The 11,742-nt window shown below is 36.5% G+C and overlaps 1 protein-coding gene across 1 annotated transcript; it reads right to left on the bottom strand.

Moving 5' to 3' along the window:
* Positions 1-8,732: 8,732 nt before the first annotated feature.
* On the bottom strand, positions 8,733-9,674 carry LOC102287705 (olfactory receptor 5G3). The gene is given in 3 exon segments (XM_005894451.2): positions 8,733-9,364; positions 9,367-9,584; positions 9,586-9,674. Coding segments are annotated over 3 exon segments (939 nt in total).
* Positions 9,675-11,742: the final 2,068 nt, after the last annotated feature.

Here is an 11,742-nt window from a genome sequence, read left to right as displayed (position 1 = left end):
TGGTCATCTGCAATCTGTTATAAGAAAGATTTTTTTTTTTTTGATGAAAAACAATCATTGAGTTACAAATAACATATTAAGCCAATAAAAGGTTCTGTTAGATAGGTCTACAATAGACAATTACTGAAACACTTTGGAACTAAAAAATAATATTCCCAGATTCTAAGTTAGGCTTCCCAGGTGGTGCAGTGGTAAGGAATCCACCTGCCAATGCAGGAGACACTAGAGACATGGGTTCAATCCCTGAATCATGATGACCCCTGGAGTAAGAAATGGTAACCTGCTCCAGGATACTTGCCTGGAAAATCCCAAGGGCAGAGGAGCCTGATGGGCTACAGTATGGGGTCGCAAAAGTCAGACATGACTGAATGACTGAGCACACACACACATACTAGATCAGGGACGTTTGCGCAAGATCCTGTATAAACTTGGGTGATTCACCATTAATTTCTATTGTTTGCCACAAAGAGTCCAAGCCTGTTATCTAAAACTCTTTCAAGTTACAAATTTGTATATGAACTACCTTTCATGTTTAATCTTATTGCATAATTGGATATAAAACCCTAGCTAGAAAAACCTTGCTAGGAATACTGTAAGATCAATGAGATATTCAGATCCTATTATATGACATCTGAGAAATGCAAAACAGGGAATTTCTTGATCTTATTGAATGATAACAACCATCCTAATATTATTAACATACAACTCACGTATGTGTTGATAATTCTATTCCCTATTCCCCCTTATACAAAGATGTGGAAAGGGTGATATACACAAATGACAAAGAGTTTACTCATATATTTTATATCATATACAAAATGATATGATCCATGGAAGGAATGGGGATGCCTTGTCTGTAAAATCAAATTGTTATGACAATGTTAGAAAGCAACTTGTTGTGGAAATTGTATAGAAAATTAAGCATCTTTTGCACCAAAATATCATAGAATTGTATTATGTGACTTACTTTTTCATATGAACTACTTTTTAGGGCACTTATCTTGAAATCTGTTAGGCAATATCAATTACAGAAATGATATATGCAAAATATCAAATATATAATTTTTAATGCAGGGAACACATTTAATAATACATATGTTCTGACTCACTAAACAAGGAAGAAAATATCAAGTTGTTTAAATTTTCTAAGAGATTACTACATAGGTAATTCATATTTTAAAAATCTTGTTTTAAATACCATTTATTATTACTGTAATTAATTTCTTCTTTAAGTAAAACAAAAACAGTGTACTATTATTCTTTATATAGTAATCATATGTGAAGTTTGATAAAAAAAATCATGACTATATCTATTTGATTATTCATCATTTTCATGACTACTTGCTTAATGCTATGTGGGGTACAATTTCAGTGGTCACAAATACAATTCTAGGCTTGGATTAGGAGCATTAGCCATTGCATGAATGTTTTTGTTTATATCCATTCAAATATACCAATACAGGTGTATGGAGGTAAGGGGTTGACCATACTAATTCTATATTTGATTCAAATACTATTTATGTATTTTAATGTATGTCATGTTCAGGCTTCTATAAAACAAGGAGGATGGTCTTTATGCCACTTTACAGCTAACATTCTGTGACCTTAGAATTCCTTTCATTGTATCTCTGTATTATAGAAAAATAAACAAGAAAATCAGTTCAGAAAAAGTCACACACAAAAAAAAGTTGCCTAGTCTCATAAAGATGTGAACAAATTGCCAGTCTGCTCTCTTTAGAGATCCTGATCCAGAATGGTTATATCCCCAAAGTTCAAACACAGCCTGAAGTTTCTCCATCACATTTCAAAAACTTCATGTTATCCAAAGCACAATGTACTCACTTCTTTAAGGATATCCTTTACATAGGTCCTTTAATTGCTTCAAGGAATTAATCATTTTCTAGAAATAAGGATGGAACTTTCAACTTCGCTCATGGTGGCAACTTTTTCTAAAGAGGCATGACTTTCTAGGTACTTGGTGAAGAAGACAAATCCCTCATCTTGAACATCCTGGGAGTAAACAGATACTCGTTGACCTGCATATTGATTCACATACTGCATAGAATAAGGGACAGTTTCTTGGGAGTTTACAATAATTTAGAGCCATGTCCCTAAAGAACTAAAGCCTCAAGAGCTTATACCTGGAGGCACAAAACTAACATGATCTCAGTGGCATTTGGACCAACATTATTTCCTAACTGTATCTTTTCTCATAGGGAAGAGTCCTAGGAAAACAGTGTAGATGCTCTCCGTTGGGAGCCTCCCTTGCGAAAAAAGAGCTGTCTCTTTTATCAGTGAGAAGTGATGCATTGAGCCCCCAGCACCAGTTGGGATTTGCTGCCTGGACATAGTCTTAATTTCATCACTTACTGCCTGTGTCAGTTGGAGCAAGTTTTTAAATCTCTCTATAGCTTGCTCTCTTAAATATATAAAAGTGGTTTCTAGTTCACAAAGATGCTGGAATTATTTAATGAGACAATAATTTTAAAGTATTTAAAGGAGTATCCAGCACAGAATCAAAGTTTAGTATCAAAAGGGGTCTACAGGATAGTTAGGAGATAATAACTAGATATAAAAACAAAACATATGTTCAAGTAACATTTGTCTATATCTAGGCAAAAGTAGAAAACAGTCTCTGATTTAGGGAGCCGGGATATGGGGGTGGGGTGGAGTCCCAAGAAGGAGGAGATATACGTATACTTATAGCTGATTCATGTTGTTGTAAGGTAGAAATCAACACAATATTGTACAACAATTATCCTCCAACTAAACACAAATTTTAAAAAATAAATAAACAAAATAAGCAACAACAACAACAAAAACTAAACACTAGTCTCGGGACTCCAAAGGAAGGACAGATCACTGCAAGCTGGAATAGACCAGAAAAATTTTAAAGAAGGAATTGGTCTGAAAAGATAACCATAATTTAGATAAAATTGCCATTGTAAAATTGATGTCAGTATAAAATTACATCTGTAACATGCTTTTCAAGAAAACACATGCGAAGATAGAAAAAATAAGTTTTCTGCTTTATTAATAATGTTAATAGAATATGTCCTTTTTTGTGTGTGAACATTAGTTTTTGTGGGAATATTATGGACCCAGATAAATGTGATTCTCACTACATGGTAATTAGACAGTTGTTATTAGAAATATTATTCATAATAAGAGATAAAATAAAATTTAAAATGTAAAAAAAAAAAAAAAAAAAAATTTAGATAAACTGAAGTTAAGAGGAAAGGCATTCCAGGCAGTGCTATATGAGATGATCTGAAGCAGGGAAGGAGGAACAAAGGAAAGAAGGTTATATGGGGTAGAAGGGTCACCAGAGAGAGAAGAATGTGTAGAGTCTGATGACACGGGGTGAACTATCTCAATCACCATCTTCTCTGAGAACCTAGTTCTTTATAACTTCAAGAAGAGTGGATAATTCAATTTATCAACCCCAAAAACATTTCACTGATGGTTCACTTATAACTCTTATTCATTATCTATCTCAGAAGGTTGTCAATAATTGGTGTTGCATACATATTTGTTGAATTAGTGGAAAACAAACCCATAAAATCTATATAATTCTTGATGGGTCATGTTTAGCAATTATGGTACATAACATTTGGATTAAAAATGTCAAGGGAAAAGTATTTCTACCTCTTATCCTTCTTAAAACCATTTAAAAACAATGAGAAAAGAGAAAAAACAGATTAAAAAAAAAAGAAAATGATACTTCATTATACCTACCAAAAAATGGAATATAGAAAAAGAACAAGAAGAAGTTTCCCATTAGCAAAAAAAGATAGGAAAATAATTCTTTACTTCATTTTTATAAAAATCAAAAAATGCGTTCTGTGAAACTGCAATATTGAAAAAAGAAACAGCAAACTTATATCATGTGATAGGAAGTTAACTGGCTAAGCCCAGAAAAGGAAAGACTATCAGAATTGTCAGTCACATGTAACAAAACCAAACAAAAGGAATATACACACCGCTTAAAACAATGATGGAATATTTGAGAAATTAAAACACAAAATTTGAGTATAAACTACACATTTGTAGAGAAAATGATTAATATATAGAAAGGAAGATCTAAGATTCTAAAATCCATGAGAAAAGAACCAGAGGGTCCTGGAAGCTCTCTTTGCATTTCAGTGGCAGTGTATTCCACAGTTAGGACTGTGTCTCTAGTCCATATGTTGCATGGCAGAGAAGGCTGCCAGTATTAAGCGAATCAGAGGAGGAAAGGGCTCTGTTGCATGTCCCAGTCACAGTACAAGCAGTATGGCCACTTGGGCTACATGTTAGACTCTGTGATCAAAGGTATACTGGGAAGAAAGAAGCAGTGTGGAGCTTATTACAAGCTTCAGTAAGGCAATAACTCAGGTCCTAGGGCTTCAGGAGCAATTCTATGCCATTACAGCAAAGAATGCTATGGCTTCTGAAAAAGAACTTCAATACTTGAATAAATGACATCATGGGAATAAGCATACAGTCTGCCATAATAACCTGGAACCTGTCAGGTCCTCCCATTATCAGATAGGCACAGCAGCAATCTATCATGGTGCATCAAGATCACATCCAAGAAAGACCAGAGAGCACGTGCAGTTCAGTTCCGTAGCTCAGTCGTGTCTGACTCTTTGTGACCCCATGAACTGCAGCATGCCAGGCCTCCCTGTCCATCACCAACTCCCGGAGTCCACCCAAATCCATGTCCATTAAGTCGGTGATGCCATCCAACCATCTCATCCTCTGTTGTCCCCTTCTCCTCCTGCCCTCAATCTTTCCCAGCGTCAGGGTCTTTTCAAATGAGTCAGGTCTTCACATCAGGTGGCCAAAGTATTGGAGTTTCAGCTTCAGCATCAGTCCTTCCAATGAACACCCAGGACTGATCTCCTTTAGGATGGACTGGCTGGATCTCCTTGCAGTCCAAGGGACTCTCAAGAGAGCATGAATAAGACACAATTCAACTGCATATGTGTAAGGCCTCCTCAGACAACTACTTTGCCTTGGTTGCATTTCTTTTTCTTGGAGATGGTTTTGGTTATCACCTCCTGTACAATGTTATGAACCTTGGTCCATAGTTCTTCAGGCACTCTGTCTACCAGATCTAGTCCCTTGAATCTAGGAGGAGACCTTACAAATAGCTAAGAAAAGAAGAGATGCAAAAGGCAAAGGAGACTCGTTTCATACATGATATTATACATGTTTCAATGCTATTCTCTCAAATCTCCCCACCCTCTCCCTCTCCCACGGAGTCCATAAGACTGATCTATACATTGGTGTCTCTTTTGCTGTCTCATACACAGGGTTATTTTTACCATCTTTCGCCAGTCCAGGTTTGATGCACGGTACTGGATGCTTGGGGCTGGTGCACTGGGATGACCCAGAGGGAGGGTAGGGTAGGGAAGGGAGGAGGGAGGAGGGTTCAGGATGGGGAACGCGGGTATACCTGTGGCAGATTCATTTCGATATTTGGCAAAACTAATACAATATTGTAAAGTTTAAAAATAAAATAAAATTTAAAAAAAAAAGGCAAAGGAGAAAGGAAAAGATATCTCCAACTGGATGCACAGTTCCAGAGAAATGCAAGGAGACATAAAAAAGCCTTAAGTAACAAATGTAAAGAAATTTTGGAAAACAACATAATGGGAAAGACTAGAGACCTCTTTAAGAAAATTGGAGATACCAAGGGAACATTTCATACAAAGATAGGCACAATAAAAGACAAAAAAGGCAAGAACCTAACAGGAACAGAAGAGGTGGCAAGAATACAAAGAGGAACTATACCAAAAAGCCCAGTTAACCACAATGATGTGGTCACTTACCTAGAGCCAGACATCCTGGAGTGTAAAGTCACGTGGGCCTTAGACAGCTTTACTATGAATAAAGCTGGTGGATGTGATGGAATTCCAGCTGAGCTATTTAAAATCTTAAAAGATACTGTTGTTAAAGTGTTGCACTCATTATACCAATGAGTGCAGCAAATTTCCAAATTTCCAAATTTGGAAAACTTAACAGTGGCCACTGGACTGGATAAGTTCAGTTTTCATTCCTGTCTCAAAGAAAAGCAATGCCAAAGAATGTTCAAATTACCATACAATTGCACTCATTTCACATGCCAGCAAGATTATGCTCTAAATCCTTCAAGTTAGGCTTCAGCAGTATATGAACCAAGAACTTCCAGATGTTCAAGCTGGATATAAAAAAGTCAGAGGAACCAGAGATCAAATTGCCAACATCTGTTGGATCATAGAAAAAGAAGGGAATTCAAAAAAATATATATACTTCTGCTTCATTGACTATGCTAAAGCCTTTGACTGTGTGGATCACCACAAACTGTGAAACATTCTTAATGCAATGGTAATACCAGACCTCATTACCTGCCTCCTGAGAAACCTGTATGTAGGTCAAGAAGCAATAGTTAGAACTGGACATGAAACCACAAACTGGTTCAAAATTAGGAAAGGAATACATCAAGGCTGTATGTTGTCACTCAATTTATTTAACTTATATGAAGAGTACATAATGGGAAATGTCAGAGTGGATGTATCACAAGCTGGAATCAAGATTGCTGGGAGAAATATCACCAACCTCAGATACACAGATGATATCACGTTAATGGCAGAAAATGAAGAGGAACTAAAGAGCCTCTTGGATAAAGGTGAAAGAAGAGAGTGAAAAAGCTGGCTTAAAATTCAACATTCAAAAAAAAAAAAAAGATCATGGCATTTGGTCCTATCACTTCATGGTGAATAGATGGGGAAAATGTGAAAAACAGTATCAGATTTCATTTTCTTGGGCTCCAAAATCAATCCAGATGGTGACTGCAGCCATGAAATTAAAAGAGGCTTGCTCCTTGTAAGAATAGTTATGACAAACCTTCGCAATGTATTAAAAAGCAGAGACATCGCTTTGCTGACAAAGGTATGTAGAGTCAAAGCTATGGTTTTTCCAATAGTCAGGTATGGGTGTTCTGAGAGTTAGATCATAAAGAAGGCTGAGCACTGAAGAATTGATGCTTTTGAACTGTGGTGTTGGATAAGACTCTTGAGAATCCCTTGGACTGCAAGGAGATCCAACCAGTCCATCCTAAAAGAAATCAGTTCTGAATATTAATTGGAAGGACTGATACTGAAGCTGAAACTCCAATACTTTGGCCACCTGATGTGAAGAGCTGACTCATTGGAAAAGACCCTGATGCTGGGAAAGATTGATGGTGGGAGGAGAAGGGGATGACAGAGGAGGAGATGGTTGGATGGCATCACTGACTTGATGGACTTGAGTTTGAGCAAACTTAGGGAGATAATGAAGGGCAGGGGAGCCTAGCATGCTGCAGTTCTTGGGGTCGCAAATCGTTAGATGCAATTTAGCGACTGAACACCAACAACAACTGTTTATGAGGAAGAGCTCTCTTTTCCTACCTCCAACGCCATTCACATTGAAATAATCATTGTCAGTAGCTCATTATATATTGTTTATAATTTTCCCTGTGCTCACTTACACCTACACACACATATACATTTTTTTCATTATATAGGTTTTGCTCTTTTCCTTAATGACCAGCATAAGCACTGATCTTCAACCTGATTTTTTCTAAACTAGCAGTAGCCTGCATGCAATAGGTCTTGCCAATTCAATCCATCAATACCTAATTCAGTCTTTATTTGCTGCACAACATTACACTGAAAAATATGTACCTTTCTTCCATGATTAGTATTCAAGTTATTTCTTTTATTTTATTCGCCACAACACATAGCACTTAAATATGTGAAATCTTATGTTTTGGCATTTATACATCTGTAGTCTAGATTTTTTGGAGAAGGAAATGGCAACCCACTCCAGTCCTCTTTCCTGGAGAATCCCAGGGACAGGGGAGCCTGGTGGGCTGCCATCTATGGGGTTGCATAGAGTTGGACACGACTGAAGTGACTTAGCAGCAGCAGCAGCAGTCTAGATTTCTAATAAAGGAATCTCTCAGTCAAAAGCCATATAAATGTATCATTTTAAATGAAAACTACCGAATGGCCTAGGAAACAGTGGAGTAGATTCTTGCTACCAGTAGAAAATAATGAATGCATCACTACATATCAAAAAAGATCTCTTCTTCCATCAGTGGCATGGAATTAAACTGTTAACATTTCACCTGCATTGAAAGGAACTGCCTTGGCATTTTAATTTTATTTCATTTACTTGACCAATCACGATGCTGAACATTTTCTCCATGCACCTTTGGCAGTTTGCATTTCCATCTTTGTAAAATGCCTGTTCATTTAGTTGACACTTACCTATTGTTTTTCTCATTGTGAATTTTAGACTGTTATTTGAATATTAGGGATATTATCCCACTCTTTGTTTCAGGAGCACAAATATTTTCTCTCTTTTTTATTTGCCTTTTAATATTGTTTGTCATACTTTAAGCTTTCCGTTATAACTTCTATTTTTCATGTCTAGATTAAATATGATTCACAGATGTATGACTGTACAATATTCACCTGAGTTCTCTTCTAGTATATTTATACATTTATATTCTCACTCCATCTCTGTATTATTTTAAAGCCACTCTCATGTCACAGGGAACAAGATTGAAGCAGAAAATTATTAAAGAACTGCCCATTTTTCAGATTATCTTGAAGAGACAGAGCCAGGACTCACATGAAGCTTCAGATTTCCAGGCTAGTATTCTTTTTACTAAGCATTCTGTACCAATATCTATGGTACAATACAAGTAGAGCCCTACTTTACCTAGCTACTAAGCAATTCTTCCTTTCAAATTTCATACTGAATGCAGTTTTCACATCTTTGTTCCTCAAGCTGTAGATGAGGGGGTTCAACATGGGGATCATCATGGTGTAAAAGAGGGAAATCACTTTATTGATATCTAGGGAGGAACATGAGCTAGGTCGAACATAATTGAAGAAAAGGGTTCCATATAAGATGGATACAACTGCCAGGTGAGAAGAACAAGTAGAGAAAGCTTTCCTCCTCCCATTGGCAGTCTGGATCCTCAGGATGGCCACCAAGATGCAAACATAGGAGATCATGATGATCAGGCCACTGAGCACTCCTATTGCTCCAGCCAAGGTGAAAAGCACCAACTTATTGATCCAGGTGTCTGCACACGCAAGGGAAAGCAGTGGTGAAATATCACAGAAAAAGTGATTGATAACATTTGGACCACAGAAGGGTAAGCAAAAAGTGAGACTTGTATGAGTCATGGTGCTTATAAGAGCCACAGCATAAGGGCCTATAACCAGCTGCACACAGACCCTCTGGGACATAATGAGTGTGTACAACAAGGGCTTACAGATGGCTGTATATAGATCATAGGCCATGGAAGCCAGCAGGAAACATTCAGTGGCCACAAAAGAACAAAGAAAAACATCTGTGCAGCACAACCCGTGAAAGGGATGCTTCTTTTCTTTACAAAGATATCACACAGCATCTTGGGGGCAATGGAAGGAGAGGAACACAAGTCTACAAAGGACAAGTGGCTAAGAAAAAAGTACATAGGAGTGTGGAGTCTGGGATCAATCCATATGAGAGTGATCATCCCCAAGTTACCACCCAGAGTGGCAAGATAGAAAAAGAAGAATGAAAAAGAGAACAATCTGCTGATAGAGATGATCTGTGAGGCCCAAGAAAAGAAATTCAGTCACTGCTGTCTGATTCTTATCTTCCATTGGTCATCTGCAATCTGTTATAAGAAAGATTTTTTTTTGATGAAAAACAATCATTGAGTTACAAATAACATATTAAGCCAATAAAAGGTTCTGTTAGATAGGTCTACAATAGACAATTACTGAAACACTCTGGAACTAAAAAATAATATTCCCAGATTCTAGGTTGAGCTTCTCAGTTGGTGCAGTGGTAAGGAATCCACCTGCCAGTGCAAGAGACACTAGAGACATGGGTTCAACTCCTGGGTCATGAAGATCCCCTGATGTATGGAATGGCAACATGCTCCAGTACACTTGCCTGGAAAATCCCAAGGGCAGAGGAGCCTGATGGGCTACAGTATGGGGTCGCAAAAGTCAGACATGACTGAACGACTGAGCACACACACACATACTAGATCCTGGCAGTTTGTGCAAAGATCCTGTGTAAACTTGGGTAATTTACCTTTAATCTCTATTGTTTGCCACCACAAAGAGTCTAATCCTGTAATCTAAAACTCTTTCAAGTTACAAATTTGTATATGAACTACCTTTCATGTTTCATCTTATTGCATAATTGGATATAAAACCCCAGCTAGAGAAACACTGCTAGGAATACTGTAAAACCAATGAGATATTCAGATCCTAACAACATATGACATCTGAGAAGTGAAAAATAGGGTATTTCTTTATTTTAATGATCACATGCATCCTAGTATTTTAAACACACAATTCACATATGTGTTTATCAGTCCATTCCCTACTACCACTTATACAAAGATGTTGAAAGGGTAATATACACAAATGACAGAGGTTACTAATTTAAAAGAATATGACCCATGGAAGGAATGAGGATGCCTTGCCTGTAACATCAAATGATCTGGCAACGTTGGACAGCAACTTGTCATGGAAACTATATGTAAAATTTAGCATCTCTGCACCAAAATAATGGAGAATTATTCTATATGATATATTATATTTCATATAAACTTATTTTAGGGCATTTATCCTGAAATCTACCAGGCAATATCAATTATGGTAATGTTATATGTAAAATATCAAGTGCATGAGACTTTATGCATGAAATACATTCAAGAATATGTTACTTTTGGACTCATTAATTAAGGAATTAGGACTCAAACTGTTTAAAATTCCTACAAGAAGATTACTATGTAGGATAATTTATATGAAAAATAACTTGTTTTAAATAACATTTATTATCACTACAGTGATAAATAAATACAACAAACTACTCGAATTATATAATAGTTATATGTAGAGCTTGATAAATGAAAAACAAAAGTGACTCGATTTGTGATTATCTATCATTATGATTTTCTGCTAATGCTAAGGTGGAGTATATTTTCAACAGTCATAAAGATATTTCTCAGCATAGATTAAGAGCATTATCCATTGCATAAATGCTTTTGTTTAGTTCAAGTTTTAGTTCAAAAACTTTTTATTTATTTGAATGTGAGTCAATTTAGGTCCTTTATAAAGCAAGGAAGATAGTCTTTATGCCACTTTCACAGCTAACATTCTGTGACCTTAGAATTCTTTATGGACTTTGTAGTACCTCTATATTATACAGAAATAAACAAGAAAATAAGTTCTGAAAAAGTCACAGAAAACAGTTACTTTGTCTGTTTAAGGAAGTAAACAAAGTGCCAGTCTGCTCTCTTTAAAAGAGAACTTGGTCTGGAAGGGTTATATTCCCAACGTTCAAGCGCAGCCTGAAGCTTCTCCATCATACTTCAAAACTGTCATATTATCTAGAATGCAATGTACTCACTTCCTTAAAGATATTCTTTATGTAGGTCCATTGATTGCTTCAAGTAAATAACCATTTCTTTATATAAGTGTGAAATATTCAATTTCCTTCATGGTGACAATTTTTTCTAAGAGGCATGACTTTCGAGTATTGGAAGAAGACAAATCCATCATCTTGAACATTGTAGGAGTAGAGAGATACTCTTTGACCTGCATATTGATTCATATACTGCCTAGAAGAAGATACTTTCCCTTGGGAGTTTACAATAATTTAGAGCCAGGTCCCCAAAGAACTAAAGCAACAAGAGTTTACACCTGGAGTCAC

The sequence above is a fragment of the Bos mutus genome, chromosome 15 (genome assembly GCF_027580195.1).
Source record: "Bos mutus isolate GX-2022 chromosome 15, NWIPB_WYAK_1.1, whole genome shotgun sequence".
Taxonomy (NCBI): domain Eukaryota; kingdom Metazoa; phylum Chordata; class Mammalia; order Artiodactyla; family Bovidae; genus Bos; species Bos mutus.
The sequence above is the reverse complement of the archived record's forward strand: the minus strand, read 5'-3'. Positions and strand labels throughout refer to the sequence as shown.